The 18,364-nt window shown below is 47.4% G+C and overlaps 1 protein-coding gene across 1 annotated transcript in view; it reads left to right on the top strand.

The window, feature by feature from the left end:
* Positions 1 to 18,364, top strand: part of DMGDH (dimethylglycine dehydrogenase) — a 106,867-nt gene that overhangs the window by 73,806 nt on the left and 14,697 nt on the right. The window contains exons 11-14 of the mRNA XM_088443914.1: positions 118 to 248; positions 1,278 to 1,495; positions 2,237 to 2,394; positions 8,019 to 8,078. Coding sequence (XP_088300040.1) covers positions 118 to 248; positions 1,278 to 1,495; positions 2,237 to 2,394; positions 8,019 to 8,078 — 567 coding nt within the window. The remainder of the gene's footprint in view (positions 1 to 117; positions 249 to 1,277; positions 1,496 to 2,236; positions 2,395 to 8,018; positions 8,079 to 18,364) is intronic.

The raw sequence follows: 18,364 nt of genomic DNA, 5'->3' as shown, positions 1-18,364 counted from the left end.
AGGAAATAACTGACCTGGTTTCATTTTTTTTCTTTTTTTGTACTATAGTAATACAGAAATACAGATTTGGTTTTGCATCACTATAGGGAAATAAGAGTTCTACTATTCTATGCACAGGTGGGTTTCACAAATATAAGTCACATGCTGACTCCAAGAGGCCGTGTGTATGCGGAGCTGACTGTTTCTCACTTGTCTCCGGGGGAGTTTCTGCTGATTACCGGCTCTGGATCAGAACTACATGATTTGAGGTTTGTATCCTTTGTCTCTTTCTATCAATTTAACCCTACAGCAGCAATCACATTTTTTTGCTGTCCGTACACAGATGTGTCCTTTCTCATCTAGCCTCAATATGCCACGCAGCGCGATATGCTTGGCGTGAGCCGCCAAGCTCCGCGCAATTCTGCTAGCGTCTGGCATAATTTATTTATTTTTGTCGGAAATGTGTCTGTCACAATGCGACTAGGACACACCAGAAGACTGTGGTGATTAATTTGATGTAACAAACTTGTATATCTGTGTGCGACTGAGACTGTACATGGAACTTGGCGTGGAATAAAGCTGTGGCCACTGCAACGTAGCACTTCGCATGCAGATTGAGAGACTCCGTCACACACCGATATATAAGTGTCAAGTTATTAATCCGCACAGTCTGCTGGTGCCTGGTTCATTGCATCGCATTGCCACTTAGACACGTTTTCAGTAAAACAGAGACAAAAAAGACGCCTGGCGCTAGCAGAGTCTCGCGGGACCAAGTGCCAAGAGGGGCTGTTTGACGCGACTGCAGCAAAGACGAGTGAGGACACATCTGTATGTCTGAGTGCATATTGGGTGGAAGTGGATTGTGACCCAGTCATTCATTATTCATTTAGACTACATGTATTTTGTCACCAGAATCCAGTAATGCAATATGATCAGTCATGATTGTACACTGGCCAGACAGCAACAGGAAAATTGTTCTGAGGGTATACCGCTAGAATTCCAGGCTATTTAGAGTTGAGCGTACTCTGAGATTCACAGGCTGATATCTGTATTATCTCAAGAAGCGGATGGATAGGGAGTGAAGATCCGCATTTATTTCCCAGCTTTTCTCTGCCTCCGACTAGCGTCCGACTGTCAATCGGTCCCATGTGCAGATACCGGTCAGATTGAGATATAGATAATTTCCCAGATCTGTACAGAGATATCCCACTTAGCTTTCAGTCAGGTGGCCTATGTCCTCCTACCCCTAATACACATAGAATTGATGCCAGTGTCATGTGTTTGTTGTGTATGTACAGATGGATGGAAGAGATTGCGGCACAGGGCAAGCACAATGTGGAGATACTGAATGTGACGGATGAAGTTGGGGTACTAGGTGTAGCGGGACCACTTTCCAGAAAGGTTCTCCAGAAACTGACTTCTGAGAACCTGAGCAACGAAGATTTCAAATTCCTACACGGCAGAAGGATGTCGCTCGCTGACATCCCAGTAACCGCCATAAGGATATCGTACACAGGTGAGGACAGACCTATGCAGGGCAGTGAGCTAGTGCATATAGTTTGCAGTTATGTTTTTAAGTTTAAGTATAGGGGTTTTTATTATCAAACCTTGTAAAGAGAACAAGTGTAGGTATTGGCCATATAATTCAATCCATATAGTTATCATTTTCTAAAAACAACCAGACAAATGATGGCTACAATATGATGGGTTGGTATGGGCAATATCTCAGATTGTCCCTTTTAGAAGGTTTGATACATTTTTTGATAAATCTCCCCTTAATGTCTTAAAATGCACAACCATGTATTCCACAGTCACTACAGAGTTAAATAAATAAGTTATCTGGTGATCCAATCATACTTTGGCGTGCGTATTGCAAGTATATATGAATATTGGGTATAGGTCTGTGCTTTATCTAGGAATAACAGCAGCCAGGATAACTAGATAGAAACATTCACCTTATTTTTGTTATCGTGGATTACTTGTTCGAAGACCATTCCAGTTTTCCACGTGGCGCTCTCCCAGTCTATTGCAAGTGGCATATATTATGTGACAAAGATTGATATTTATTATTAATATATTCGGACATGGGAATCATATCCCTGTTTATACTTTATCGTAGCTGAGTAGAACTATAGAAATTGTTGTGGATGTATGTTTACATTCATGTGTATTATTGTTTTTGGGTTTGCTTTGTTGCTGAAGTTTGTGGGGAACATAATCTGACTGACATGGTGTTATACATGTTACCTGCCACTAGGGGAGCTGGGCTGGGAGCTGTACCACAGGAGACGGGATACAGCTGCACTGTACCATAAAATCATGCAGGCAGGTGAGGAAGAAGGAATTGATAACTTTGGCACTTATGCCATGAATGCATTAAGGCTGGAGAAAGCTTTCCGAGCTTGGGGAGCAGAGGTAAGATAATTACTCTGTGTGTGTGTGTGTAAGTTTATATGTACACTAATATAGTGCAAAACCAATTGCTGTGTTTGTATTTATTTTGCTTAAAGGAATCTACTTTTCCATCTGTTAGTAGAAGAGCTCAGGTGTAATTAGGGGATGTAGTTAGCAGACCACCGGACGGCAAGCTGCCGGTCTGAATCCCGACGGTGGAAGCCCAACACGGGACTTAACATAGGCGCTGAAATACCAACGCCTATCTTAATCCCGATGCCGGAATACAGACAGATGCCAGCCCGAAGTGGGTAAGCCGTGGGCTTCTTAGCTGTTAGCCGCGGGCAGAGAGGGGGGGAGTGCAGCATAGCGGGGTTATCTATAATTAATTAATAACTCTCAGCGCCTGATCCTCACTTGCTGGGAAATTCTCAATAGCCTCCTGCAGCAGAATAATATGAGGTGTTATTTACATCATGAAACAATGAATAAGAAGCCAAACAATTCTGCGCTGGAGAGTATACGTAACACATGAATTTATTAGTACAAACACATGCTAGCCTATACATATATTAAAAAGAATACAAATAAAAATAAGAATGCAATTGTATAAAAACAAACGGCTAATGCAAGTTATCATATGGCAATTATAATTTGCTGAAACAAATCCAAACACTGTGTGTATAGAAACTAAGGCTGAATTAGCATAGCAAGAAGCAATAAGGTCACAGGAGTGTTGTTGTTTCTGAGGTCACTTTCTAAAACACCGCGATTTTCTTACCTCCCAATTGAAGACTTTAGCTGTCGGCAAGCTGTGCCGATTAAAGTGAGAAGCGCGACCCAGGAGGGCCTTAGGAACAAGATCTACTGCCATTAATAAAGGTCCAGCACGTCTCCTCACCAAGCCAGGCACAGAGACAGCTACGAGTGACCCACGAGGGGGACGCCCCTTAATCCCATTGAGACCATGGAAACGGTATCGGGACTCTCTGTTCCTGTGATCTGGGGGACTTACATTTATCAGCTCATATACCGGATGTAATATTGCAGTGATTTTAAATTGACCAGTGTTTATCATATGTGCACTCAAGAAATATTATAAATCACGTGTGAGATTAAAAAAAAATACAGTGTACACATATACATACTAGGGGTGTGCACCGGCCACTTTTCGTGTTTTGGATCTGGATCTTTCTTCGTGTTTTGGATCTGGATTGGTTTTGCCAAAACCACCCTTCCGTGTTTTGGGTTCTGGGTTTTGTGTTTTGGATCTGTATTTTTTTGAAAAAAGCATAAAAACAGCTAAAATCACAGAATTTGTGGGTTTTTCTGCTCCTATGCTATTATTAACCTCAATAACCTTAATTTCCACTCATTTCCAGTCTATTCTGAACACCTCACACCTCACAATAGTGTTTTTATGTCCAAAAGGTTGCACCGAGGTAGCTTGGATGACTATGCTAAGAGATACGAGTGGGCGTCACAAACATGTGGTCCATCTAGGAGTGACACTGCAGTGGCAGACAGGATGGCAGTTTGAAAAACTAGGCCCCAAACTATACATAATGCAAAGAAAAAAAAGAGGTGCAAGATGGAATTGTCCTTGGGCCCTCCCACCCACCCTTATGTTGTATAAACAGGACATGCACACTTTAACAAACCAAACATTTCAGCGCCAGGGTCTGCCACACGACTGTGGCTGAAATGATTGGTTCGTTTGGGCCCCCACAAAACAAGCTGGCAATTAATCTGTCCCTGCACAAACTGGCTCTATGGAGACAAGATGTCATCCTCATCCTCCTCATCCACCGATTCCTCACCCTCTTCAGTGTTATGTACATCCTCATCCTCACAGAGTATTAATTTGTCCCCGCTGGAATCCACAACCACAGGTCCCTCTGTACGTTCTGGAGGCTGGTCTCCCTGGAAGAGTTGATAATTCATTTTATGAACATCATCTTCTCCACATTTTGTGGAAGCAACCTCCGACGCCTTTCGCTGACAAGGTTCCCGGCTGCACTAAACACTCTTTCGGAGTACACACTGGAGGGGGGGCAACTCAGGTAAAATAGAGCCAGTTTGTACAGGGACCTCCAAATTGCTTCTTTTTCCTGCCAGTACAGGTACGGACTGTCTGACATGCCTACTTGGATGCTGTCACCGATGTAATCCTTTTAACAGACAGACGCACGCTTGTCGCTGCTGCTTTGAGGATGCAGGTGCGGCTACAGCCCACACAATTCACAAAGACAGAAAAAAGAAGAATATTTTTATTGTTTGTGTAGCACACTTTGAGGGTGTCACCACCCTTTAACAGACAGACGCACGCTTGTCGCTGCTGCTTTGAGGATGCAGGTGGAATCTAGACGGGATTTGGAACCGGGGACACACTACCTCCATCAATTGTCTAAATCCCACTGCACTGATGGCGGATACCGGACGCACGTCTAACACCAACATAGCAGTCAAGGCCTCAGTTATACGTTTTGCTTCAGGATGACTGCTGTCGTACTTCATCCTCATCGCTAGGGACTGTTGGAGGGTCAATTGTTTAGTAAAAGTAGTGATGTTGCTACTTCCTCTCTGGGATGATGAACAACTCCCAGCAGCAGCAACAGCACTAGGAGGAAGTGGTTCTTGATCTTTCCCTATTTTATTTTTATCGGAGAAAGTTTGGTCCTCCCTTTATGTTATATTGATATATACATGCGGCTAAAGCGCACACATACACAGAAAATATTTTTTTATTTTTGCTGGAGAGTAGTGCACTTTGTGGGTTACACCACCCTTTAAGAAATGAGCCAGCCGGCTCTTTACTTATGGGACACAGGCGCACGCTTGGCGCTGCTCCTTTATTGATGCACGTGCAGCCACAGTGCACACAAGTCACAAACACAGAAAATAATTTTTTTTTTTGGTTTGGACTGGAGTGTACTTTGGGGGTTACAGCACCCTTTAACGGTCAAGCCAGCCGGCCCTTTACTTATGACACAGGCGCACGCTTGGCACTACTTTGTTGATGCACGTGTGGCTACTGCGCACACAATTCACAAACACACAAAAAATATTATTTTTTTAGCACTTGGGGGGAGCACCCCTGATGGACAGAGCACCCCCTGGACAACACTACAGCACCCCTTTAGGACTGGGACACTGCACAGGACTTTGGAGTGGACACAGCCCCTATGGAGAACTGACTGCACAACACAGTCCAGCCAGCCCCTATGGAGTATGAAATAGTGGAAACAGCCAGTATTAACAACAGCAGCACAGCACAACACAGCCAGCCCCTATGGACTTTGAAGTAGTGGACAACAGCAGCACAGCACAGCACAACACTACTCTGCACTACACTACACTACACTACACAGCCCAGCCAGCCCTAACTCCCACCCTCCCTCTTCACTGTCCACAGCCGAGTGAGAAAATGGCGCCGACCCGGGTACCTTATATAGGATCCAAAACCCGCGAGACTCGGAAGGCGGGATGATGACGTTTTGCCTTGATTTCAGATCCGAGTCAGGCGGGAAAAGTCGAGCCTGACTCGGATCTGCCTCGGATCGGGGGGGCTCAGGGGGGTTCGGATTTCAGAAATCCGAACCCGCTCACCCCTAATACATACACATACACATACACATTACACATTACACATACACATACAGTGTACACATATACATACACATACACATTACACATTACACATACAGTGTACACATATACATACACATTACACATACACTGGCCGTTTGAACCTTCTTTGAACTTTTCAAACATTTTTGAATCGGATCATTTTTTATGCGCTTTTTGATACATTTGTATCTATGTAGCCTCTTGCTATGCTAATTCAGCCTGAGTATCTATACACACAGTGTTTGGATTTGTTTCAGCAAATTATAATTGCCATATGAAAACTTGCATTAGCCATTTGTTTTTATACAACTGCATTCTTCTTTTTATTTTGTATTCTTTTTAATATATGTATAGGCTAGCATGTGTTTGTACTAATAAATTCATGTGTTTAAGTATATTCTCCAGCACAGATTTTTTTAGCTTCTTAGGCATAGCAGGGTTAGAAATAGTTTTGTTTTTTTTTTTGGGGGGGGGGGAGGGTTTAGGGTTGGGCACCCCTAGGGGGGGGGTCAGGCACAAAGGGGGGGATGGTTAGGTTTAGGCAGGAAGGGGGGAGACTTAGGTTTAGGAACTAACGGGGAGGGTTAGGGTGCGGGGTGGGGAGAGTTAGGGTTAGGCTACAAGAAGGGAGGGTTGGGGTTAGGGGGTAGGGTAAGTATACTTTCCCGACCCCTGTCGGGATACCGCTGTCAGTATTTTGACAGAAGGCATCCCGAGTGCTTTCCATACCCATTCTGTAATTAGAGATGAGCGGTTCGGATTTGCTGAAAACCGAACACACCGCAATCTTTGGGGTTTTGAGTCGCACTTGGGTCTTCCCTGAATTTGAACTCAAGATCTAAAAACCAGATCTTGTGTGTCTTGGGTTGCATTTCTGTGCCTCCCTAGTGATTTCAGGTGCTGTGAGGTGGTCAAAATTGACTGGAAATTAATGTTATTGATGTTAATAATACTATAGGAACAAAAACTGGTCTAAGTTATATGACTTTATCTGTTTTTATACATTTTTTTTTTAAGAAATCCAGAACAGAAATCGAACCCAAACACTTTAGGGTGGTTTTGCCAAAACATAAGCACAATGAGGATTTAGAACTAAAATCAAAACCCCGTGATCTGCCCACATCTCTAGCTGTAATATATCCACCAGTAACAGGCAACAAGCAGCCCACAAGCTATTGTGGTACTGCAAGGTAACTTTGTCATAATCCATAGAAATCTTTAAGAGCCCATGTGAGTCATGTATGGACCTCAAAAGGGGCTAAGGGCCTGATTCAGCAGCGATCGCAACTGCGATTGTGCATGCAGATGGCCAATTGTTGCGCTCTGCATATAAATCGCAGTGTGCGTGAGCAAACAGTCTGCTGCGATTGGGACTGCGAAAGGTTACGGTTGGCGTCCTTCTGTTAGGTTTTGTTTGGCATGGCGATCGCAGACATTAGCATATCTACACAGTGAGACTGCGTGCGTAATCGCTGTTGAGATCCGTACTGAATCAGACTCTAAGTTTCATCCAAAGTGCACATTGTATTTTAAGCTTTCATTTTATAATGGAAGTTTAAAATTGACTCTGGAAAATCTCAGAATATTAAGCTTTTGGGAACAAGCAAACTTGTCCTGGTCAGCTGACAGAGACTCTAGTAATGAGTCATTCAGTTTGGATTTTGATTGGATAGAATGGTCCACTCGTTACTTGGGGTGCATAGGGAAGTTCTAATCAGGCTAGTGTACTCACACACACTTTGTTTCATGAAAAATACTTTGTAAAATACACAGATAAAGCAGTGACCAAACTAAACTTTTTCCCCAAGCTATAGATTAGCACATTGGGTGCAATAGCTTTTGTATGTAGAAAAGCAGCTAATGCATGTATATGTGTGTGAATCTAGCTACAGTAGTCCTGAAGAGGTATTTTCTTATTTTTTTTTCTAACATTTCAGTGAGCATTTTATTAGGGTAACTTGTCCAGTATAATAATGAAGTGTCCTTAATAATAATGTTTCTTGTATTTTGCTAAGATGAATTGTGACACAAACCCGCTGGAGGCTGGCCTGCAATATTTCATAAAGTTAAACAAGGTAAGTGGAAAGTGCATAAATGCTTTTTGTTTTACTGCATGAAAGCTGCACTTCAAGTAATTTTCCTGATCAGTGTCAAATGAAGTGTACAACCTCGCCACCTTGTGGTTAAAAGTTTTACAGCAGAGTTTACATTTCAATAATCAAGTACACATTTTTATAGGGATACTCTGAAGTCACAACTTTTCCCCCGTACAGCAAATGAGGGGATCTCCTGCTCCTTTCACACCAATACGTGCCAGAATACACCTTTTTCTCATTTTCTTAGGTAAGAAAACTACAGTACACTACATGCTATACAAAAAAATTACAATGAAGTTCTAGGGACCAATCTGTAGACCTCTATTCTGCGCTATAGTCAGACTTAGCCCCGCCTCAGGCAAAGGAGGAGTTGGCAGCTTTATGGAGGGGTGAAGAGAGTGAACAAAGATACATAAAATTTTACTTTTATGTTTATTAATAGTTGTATATAATTAAAACTGTTAAATGGCTTACACATTATATACAAATTGCAAGACTGGGCTACAAATGCCCCTTATTCAGGCATGGGTTATTTTATTTTAGAAACATTACAAATAAACTAATAGAGCACGTCTTGGGAATATACTATGCACTAGTTGCATTTTGTGGATTCGGAATGAACGGGAAAGCCTATAGTCCTTCTGTTACTTGTTCATATATGGATGCTACACAATGTCTTTTCATACTGCACAACATGTTTGCAGGCATCGTACCATCAGCCCATATCCGAAACTGACACAGCACAGTATAAATTAGAACTTTTCCCCATTGCTAACATGGATACAGCTGCCGAGCTGCGGCAAACCCGAACATGGGACCTCCATATTTCTGCTAGCTGGGGGCAGGGGAGATATTAGATGAGGAAATCTCATTTAAGTTGCCACGTGCATGAAACATTTTAAATAGCATAATATAGAAACAGAAGGTCTATTGGGATGTAGTCAGGATCCCGACTGTCAGAATGCCATCGGTCACAATACTGACACCAGCATACCGATGGTTAGAATCCTGGCAGATTCGGACAGTGAGTGTTAGGTTCTTGGTTAGGCTTAGGCACTAGGGGGAGGGTTAGGCTGTGTGAGGGGATGATTAGGGTTAGGTTAAGGGAGGGGAAGGTTAGGGTTAGGCTGCGGGAGTGGTGGGTTATGGTGGATGTAGTTAGGTGAATGCCGCACGGGATGCCAGTGTTCGAACTCCCGGCGCCGGAATCCGGGTCCGCGGCCTGAACACTGGCGCCGATCTCCCAACATCAGTTGAGATGCCAATGTCGGCAGCTCGAATGTAAGTATAGCGGGCTGGGTTAGCTGTTAGCCGCAGGGGGGAAGGATCGGGTTAGGTTTAGGCACCACGGAGGGGTTAGGGTTAGGTTGCTGGAGGGGGGAGATTAGGGTTTGGCTGTGGACAAGGGGTGTTAGGCACCACTGATGAGCGAGCAGGGTTAGGTTTAGGCATCAAGGGGGGAGGGTTAGGTTCAGGCACTAATGGGGGGATGGTTAGGTTTAGGCACTAACTGAGAGAGATTGGGTGCTGAGGGGGAGGGTTAGGATGCAGGAAGGGAGGGTTATGGGGTAAAGGGGGGAGGGTTAGAATGCTTCCCGAGGTCCTGTCGGGATTCCGAGCATCGGGATGCCGCTGTCTGTTTCTACTTCAGGGTCCATAGGGGTCCACAGGGTGACCTTGGGGTATAGCTGGATCCTGGATCCTCGGGCACCACAGAGTTAAAGCTTTTAGCTGCTCCCAGGATGCACTTGGGTCCAACCTCCCCTATACCCCGCCCCCGAGCCACAGGCACCTCAGTTTAAGATGGTGGCCGGCCGGAGTCGGGTCACCCTGCGGGGGGGGGGGGGGCTGCAGGAGCAGCCCCCTAAAGCTTTTTTTAACTTAGTTAAATTTATTTATTTTTTTGACTAGAGTTTTTTTCTCCAGAGCGGCAGCGCTGGGCTGTCTGTACAGACGCCCATGCTGCCGCTCCTTCTCCCTGCTGGCGCCGCGACGCCAGCACTGAACTGGGGATCGCGGCGGGGGAAGCCAGAGTCTGTACTAGCCGGACTCTGGCTTCCCCCGGGACTGCTGCCGGAAGACGCCGGGGAGCTTAAGGTAAGCCGCGCACCGCTGATTAGCGGCGGTGCGCGGGTAATGCCTTTTATATGCAGTCCCATGCCCCCGGTCTAGGGGACAGACCGGGGGCGCTAGCGGCGGGCCCCCCTCTATCGGAGGCATACCCCGTCAGACCACTAGACCACCAGGGTAAATTAAGCGGCAAGAGGGATGCCGCAACCTTGGGGGTTAAATATGCTAGCCAGGGGAGGAAGCCTTCCCTGTCTAGCGGCTCCTCCCCTCAGCTCAGCGCGCCTTTCATCTCGGAGTCTGGCGTCGCTGAGCTGCAGCTGCTCGGGCCACTCCTCCTCTGAGGTCTCCAGCGGCCATTTTCTTACTGGCAGCGTGGATACTCTCAGGGAGCACGCGGACCGGTCCCCCTGTGTACCTCTCCCCTGCAAAAGGACAGTGTACACAGCACTATAGCCCTCCCAGACACTGAATCTGGGAGGTTGATTGTAGTGGAAAGGTGCAGTGAGTATATCTTCCTGCATGGTATGTGACTTTTGCTAGTGCTGCCTGTCTGTGTCTTTTTTCTACTTACTGTCAGCCTGTACCTATCCCTTTCCTTCTCCTACAAGCCCTACAGGTGTGCGGGGGAAGGGTGTTTCTACTGACCTCACCTATATAGATCACGTATTTGTGAGGTCCGTCACATACAGTTGTGTGCTACACGGTGCCATATTGTGTGGGCTGTTGTTCAGCACACTGGTGAGTGCGCACGTTTTCTTCCTAAGTCATGTCTGAGGAGGAGATTGAGCACTCCGGGGCTCCGGCATTGTTCTCCTGCAGGCGCTGTTCTGCAGGAGTGGATAGGGAGGATTTGTCACAGGACGGCCTGTGCGGACGGTGCCAGGCGGTCCCTGGTACGTCTAAACCTCCCATGTCGCAGGAGCCACCATGGGCGATGTTTTCCCAGGTGCTGGTGTCCATCGCGGACCGTCTGTCGGTCCCGACTGCCGCCTCTACTAGGGCATTGCCCCAGCCTGCCATCCCCCATTCCCCGGGTGTCCCACAATTATTGCAGACTCCCCCGGGGTCTCAGCCTGTTGGTCCCTATGCGGGGTTGCCAATGTATATTCAGTCCACCCCTGTGGCACAGCCGGCTGTGGTGCCGTTTCAGGCTCCTGTGACAGCTCCTCCACCCTGGGTGGATGCGCTTTCCCACACTGTCCAAGATTTGGCGGCAGCATCTTCGGCTTTTCAGTCGATGTTGCGTAGTGACGTGCCCTCCAGGGCGTCTAAACGCTCAGTCATGGCACAGGCTGCGCATCTTTCGGATTCTGAGGGGTCCTCGGATGGTGGTGAGGTGCAGGATGACTCAGCCTCAGATGCCTCAGTCCAGGAGGTAGACACTAAGTCTTCCATCAATGTGCGGGCTCTGGTTAAGTCGGTGCGGGCCATTCTTCTGATTGAGGATGAGGCACCCGCTCCCAAGTCAAGGTATCCTAGTTTTAAAAAAGCTAAGGTTACTTCTACAGCGTTCCCCTTGTCTGATCAGTTGACTGATCACATGGCGGTGGCCTGGCAGACGCCCAGTAAGCGTTTCCTGCCACAGAAACGCTTGGCGTCCAATTATCCATTCCCGGAAGCGCATTGTAAGAAATGGGAAACTCCGCCTGCAGTCGATTCCCATGTAACATGCCTCATCAGGAGTGCTACTTTGCCATTGCCGTCTATATCCTCGCTGAAGGACCCTACGGACAGGAAGGTGGAGACTTGTCTAAAGTCTATTTATTCTCTCTCAGGGGCTGTAGCCCGGCCGTCCATGGCCATCTCCTGGGTGGCCAAGGCCATTGAGGGGTGGGCCAACGCCTTGGAGGACACGTTTACGGATGAATCTCCGGACGCCCAGAGGGCGTTGTTAGGACAGATGAGAGATGCCGCCTCCTACATTGGAGAAGCATCTTTGGATGCTAGCCTGTTGACCTCTAGGGTTTCGGCGGCAGCAGTGTCTGCTCGTAGATCCTTGTGGTTGCGGTCTTGGAGAGCAGACGCGGATTCAAAGAAAGGCATGGAGGCCTTACCTTTTAATGGGGAATTACTATTTGGTCCGGACCTGGACAAAATAGTAGATACCCTGGCAAAATCCAAGTCAGCCTTCCTCCCTTCAGCTACTACACCTGCTAAGGTCCGGAGCTCGGCGTTTCGTTCCTTTCGGGTTCAGGGCAAGGCAAAGGGTCAGTCCTTCCCGAGGCAGTCCACACCCAAGACCGCCTCAAAGTCAAAGAAGCAAGCCTGGAGTGCTAGGCGCCCTTTTTCCAAGCCAGAAGATAAGCCTTCTGCGTGATGGGACGGGCTTCCCTCTGGGGGACCCCAGAGTGGGAGGCCGACTTCTTCAATTCGCCCAGTGCTGGCACAATACCACCACGGATGCCTGGGTGCGAGAAGTGGTCTCCCAGGGGTACGCCCTGTCTTTTCGGCACAGGCCGCCTTGCCAGTTTTTTTGCACAAGTCCTTCTCAGGACAAAACCAAGGCCTTGCAGGTTCAGGAAGCCATAGAGGCCTTGCTGACGGCGGGGGTCATTATACCCGTACCACAGTCTCAACGTGGGATGGGGTATTACTCTACGCTGTTTCTGGTGCAGAAACCCAATGGCTCTCATCGCCCCATCCTCAATTTGAAGTCCCTGAACAGGTTTCTCAGGGTTCCCAAATTCAGGATGGAAACTTTGCGTTCCATCATACTGGCGATGGAACCGGGGGATTATATGGTCTCCCTGGATATCCAGGACGCCTACCTCCATGTGCCTATAGCAACATCGCACCAACGGTTTCTGCGGTTTGCTATTCTCCACAACCACTACCAATTCAGGGCTCTACCCTTTGGTCTCTCCACGGCACCAAGGGTATTTACCAAGGTGATGGCGGTCATGGCGGCTCACCTTCGGAGCCAGGGGATACGGTTGCTACCGTATCTAGACGACCTCCTCTTGCTGGCAAGCTCCCCGGAGGTACTGATCCAGCATCTCCACCTGACGGTCGCTTGTCTACAGGCACACGGCTGGTTGATCAACTGGAAGAAATCCTCCCTCATCCCATCACAACGGATGGTTCATTTGGGGGCCCTGCTGGACTCTCGTCAGCAACGGATTTTTCTGACTCCAGAGAAGGTCTCCTCCTTACAGCTGCGGATTCACAGTTGTCTGAGCAGTGGCAGAGTGTCGGTGCACTCAGCGATGAGAGTTTTGGGGTCCATTCCAGGCCCCTGCAGGGGCTGATTCTTTCGGAATGGAACGGATTGCCACACAGGATCCGCTCTCAGATGCTGGTGTTGTCCTCGGAGGTGCGTCTGTCCCTAGCCTGGTGGCTGCAGACAGCTCATCTCCTGGAGGGGCGCCCCTTTTGGATCCCGGAATGGGTTCTGCTCACGACAGATGCCAGTCTCCGGGGTTGGGGGGCGGTGACGGGCTCCTTGTCACTTCAGGGTCATTGGTCGGCGGAGGAAGCGATTCTTCCCATCAACATCCTGGAACTGCGGGCAGTATACAGAGCCCTGCAGTCGTCCGGCACCGCTCTTCACGGAAGGGCCGTTCAGGTGCAGTCAGACAACGCCACCACGGTGGCGTACATCAATCACCAGGGAGGGACTCGCAGTCGAGCTGCGATGTCGGAGGTGTCCCGCGTCCTGGCTTGGGCGGAGCGCTATCTTCCAGCTCTCTCGGCAGTTTTCATCCCAGGAGTCCTCAATTGGGAGGCAGACTTCCTCAGCCGTTACGATGTGCATCCCGGGGAATGGTCGCTTCATCCAGAGGTATTCCAACTACTCGTGGACAAGTGGGGGCTGCCAGAGCTGGACCTGATGGCGTCCCGTCACAATCACAAGCTGCCTGTGTACGGGTCAAGGACAAGGGACGCAGGCGCAAGTCTGATAGACGCGCTGTCGGTGAAATGGCTGTTTCAGCTGGCTTACTTGTTCCCTCTGCTGATATCTCTGCTGCCTCGGGTCCTGCGCAAGTTCAAACAGGACGGAGGCACACTGATCCTGGTGGCCCCAGCGTGGCCCAGAAGGCCGTGGTACTCCGATCTGCGGAGCCTGTCCATCGACGCTCCGTACCTCCTACCTCAACGGCGGGACCTGTTGTCTCAGGGGCTCTGTCTTCACCCGGATCTGGGTCGACTATCTTTGACGCCGTGGCTCTTGAGACAGCCGTCCTGAGGTCTCGGGGCTTTTCTAGCTCCGTTATTACTACCGTGCTGAGGGCGCGCAAGCCTGCTTCCGCGAGGATCTATCACAGAGTGTGGCACACTTACTTTCAGTGGTGCGAGGCCAGAAACTATGATCACCAGGTGTTCCGGGTTTCGCGTATTCTGGCTTTCCTTCAGTCGGGTTTGGATTTAGGATTACGTCTTTCTTCACTGAAGGTACACGTGTCTGCTCTGTCGGTGTGGTTCCAGCGCAGGATCGCTGCTATGCCGGACGTACACACCTTTTTCCAGGGAGTTTTGAGAATCCAGCCTCCCTTTGTGCCACCTGTGGCCCCGTGGAATTTGGCGGTGGTTCTTCAGGGTCCTCCTTTTGAGCCCTTGGAGTCAGTGGAGCTCAAGTGGCTAACTTTTAAAACTGTTTTCCTCTTGGCAATTGCTTCTGCCAGGAGGGTTTCAGATTTGGGGGCGCTTTCTTGTCGTCCCCCTTTTCTGATTTTTCATCAGGACAGAGCGGTGCTTCGCACTCGTCCTGATTTCCTGCCTAAGGTGGTGTCCAGGTTCCACATTAATCAGGAAATTGTTGTACCAGCCTTTCAGTCACCTGATCTTTCGGCTGGGGAGACTTCCTTAGACGTTGTCCGGGCACTCCAGGTTTATGTGGACCGGACTAGTTCTGTGAGGAAGTCGGATTCTTTGTTTATCCTCTTTGGTTTTCACAAGAGGGGTTGGCCTGCCAACAAACAGACTCTAGCCCGTTGGCTTCGTTCTGTTATTATTGAGGCTTATATGCAGGAGGGTTTACCTGTTCCAGCCTCTGTTAAGGCTCATTCCACTCGGTCCGTGGGCCCTTCTTGGGCTGCTAGCCGTGGCGCCTCTGCTGTTCAGCTCTGTAAGGCGGCCACCTGGTCTTCCATTCAGACCTTTTTGAGGTTCTATGCGTTTGACACCTTTGCCTCTCAGGATGCATCCTTTGGGCGCCGGGTTCTCCTATCAGCACAGGAGCGTCCCCGCCCTTAGTTGGACTGCTTTGGGACATCCCCAAGGTCACCCTGTGGACCCCTATGGACCCTGAAGTAGAAAACAAGAGATATGGTAAGAACTTACCTTTGTTATCTCTGTTTCTACGAAGTCCATAGGGTCCACAGGGCACCCGCCCTGACGCACCTGGCTTCATATGGGCTCTGTGACTGGTCACCGGTTTTCCGTCTCCCATTTCTGTGAGTATGGTTCTTGTGTGTTCCAGTCTTCCTTCTCTCTGTTTCGTCTCCTCCTCCGGCCTGGGCTGCTTACCAACTGAGGTGCCTGTGGCACGGGGGCGGGGTATAGGGGAGGTTGGACCCAAGTGCATCCTGGGAGCAGCTAAAAGCTTTAACTCCGTGGTGCCCGAGGATCCAGGATCCAGCTATACCCCAAGGTCACCCTGTGGACCCTATGGACTTCGTAGAAACAGAGATAACAAAGGTAAGTTCTTACCATATCTCTTGTTATTTTAACAGCCGGAATCCCGACTGCCAGTCTCCCTTACCCAACCCGGTTAGGGTTAGGATTGTGGTTTGAATAATTGCCAAAATCCGTTGGGATGTTGCCGTCCGTATTATGATTGTCAGCTTTGAGACTGTTGGGATCCTGTACCCAACCCGTTCTAACAACAATGCCTAAATAAATAGTAAAACCTCAAAACCTTTTAATGTTTATTTAGTTTTACTGTCTTGGTTAATATCTGGACTCAACACAATTACACAGTTACCAAGAACAATAACACACATTCTTGCACCTGTAACATAACTTTTAGAATCTACTTGATCCTTTCTACCCTCAAAAAACTTCCACATTTCATTTTGGACCTTAAAATGCAGCATAACCCCTCCAGTATATGACTTACATTGGCTCAGGATTTTGCATATTTTGCTCAACTTTAAAGCGGATACTAAAAGTAATTTACAAAAAATATGTTGGGGTGCAAAACATTTCTAATTGCCCTCCGCTCATGTAACAAGCAGCCATCCCACATCTTGGCGTCTTTCTAGGTCTTGTGGATTTTCTTGCTTGTCACTTCCGTGCGTTTGAATGTTCTAACAGTCTGCTCAGGAGTGTGTTTTCCCATATGGTCCCAGCATGATACTGGCGAGATAGCTGCAAGATTTAAAGCGGCAATTCGTATTAAGGCAAAACCAACTTGGGTTTGCCTCAAAGCTATTTGCAAGTTTAAATCTTGCAATTTCTAATTGCCCTCCGCTCATGTAACAAGCAGCCATCCCACATCTTGGCGTCTTTCTAGGTCTTGTGGATTTTCTTGCTTGTCACTTCCGTGCGTTTGAATGTTCTAACAGTCTGCTCAGGAGTGTGTTTTCCCATATGGTCCCAGCATGATACTGGCGAGATAGCTGCAAGATTTAAAGCGGCAATTCGTATTAAGGCAAAACCAACTTGGGTTTGCCTCAAAGCTATTTGCAAGTTTAAATCTTGCAGCTATCTCGCCGGGACCAGCAAATCAGAGACTATTACATTTGCCCAATATAATGTCCCATTGAGATTCTAGTCCAAGATTTGGTTTATAATTTATATCCTATCCAGAGTTATAACTAGACATTTAGCGCCCTGTGTGAGAGAGAACACTGCTAGAGTGGGTGTGGCCAAAGTACTGTGTTGGCCACTATAAGCACTAGACTGTCCCCCAACCCTGTGCCGTTGCCTTCCTCTCCTGTACCTGTTCTTGCAGCTGTCATTACCTATTGCTGCAGCTGCTGATGTCTAAAGCTCCGTTGCTACTTGGCCAGATTCAGGAACATTGAGGCACTGTTAGGAAAGACAGAGGTTCTTCTCAGAAAACAGATCATTGAGGCCGCCCTGCACTTCAGCAGCCTAATGCAATTTACTAAGATATGTTTGTATATATTTTGTCACATGTTCATTTAAACAGGTCCCAAGCAACAACCCATAATTCATATTAAATAGTAATAAATAGCCATCAAATACTTCACAGCACATATTAAAATACAGATGGTTAGAATATGTCCCAGGAAAGCCGTATATATATCAGTTAACTTAGCACAAGAGTACATATATAATAATATAATATATACACAAATGACACCTTTACATTCTGTTATGTGGCGAGAGAACCAGTGAGCAGTCATAGTGGCAAGTGCCAAATCCAAAGGCAATTTATGTTGAGATTTATTTATCCATATAGAGAGACACAACTCCCAGCCAGAACCTCTTACATACCTACATAGGGTGCACACACAGGCTTGCTGAATACATGACCATGGCAGCTACCGCTCAGCGAGGAATCCCAGGGGTGACAATCACATGATAAGTTCATGATGGCTGACACACTGCATGTGGGCAGAGCTTTCCATCTCCATAATACAGGTCTGTGCAAAGTCAAATAGGTTGTGATCTACTTTGTGTCAAAACTAAATGTGATCTCCCAGAGACCACACCTTCCCTCCACCATTCCTGTTTTTATACAAAAGTGTGTTTAGCTGAGCAAAAATGTAAATACATGATTAGTTGTTTCAAAGAGTCCTAATAAGACCTATATTTTTTCACCTTATAGTACATTGTAATGCCCCTGGTCTCATTATACAACATTATACAACATTGTAGTGCCTGAATTCACATTATTCCACATTGTAGTACCCCAGTACACGTTATTCCACAGTGTAGTGCGCCAGTACACGTTATTCCACATTTTAGTGCCCCAGTACACGTTATTCCACATTGTAGTGCCCCAGTACACGTTATTCCACATTGTAGTACCCCGGTACACGTTATTCCACATTGTAGTACCCCGGTACATGTTATTCCACATTGTAGTGCCCCGGTACATGTTATTCCACATTGTAGTGCCCCAGTACATGTTATTCCACATTGTAGTGCCCCAGTACACGTTATTCCACATTGTAGTGCCCCAGTACACGTTATTCCACATTGTAGTGCACTATTACACGTTATTCCACATTGTAGGGCCCCAGTATACATTATTCTACATCGTAGTGCTCCAGTAAACGTTA

This window comes from Taudactylus pleione, unplaced genomic scaffold (assembly GCF_031769625.1).
Source record: "Taudactylus pleione unplaced genomic scaffold, aTauple2 ptg000336l, whole genome shotgun sequence".
Taxonomy (NCBI): domain Eukaryota; kingdom Metazoa; phylum Chordata; class Amphibia; order Anura; family Myobatrachidae; genus Taudactylus; species Taudactylus pleione.
This window is presented reverse-complemented; position numbering and strand designations above follow the sequence as displayed.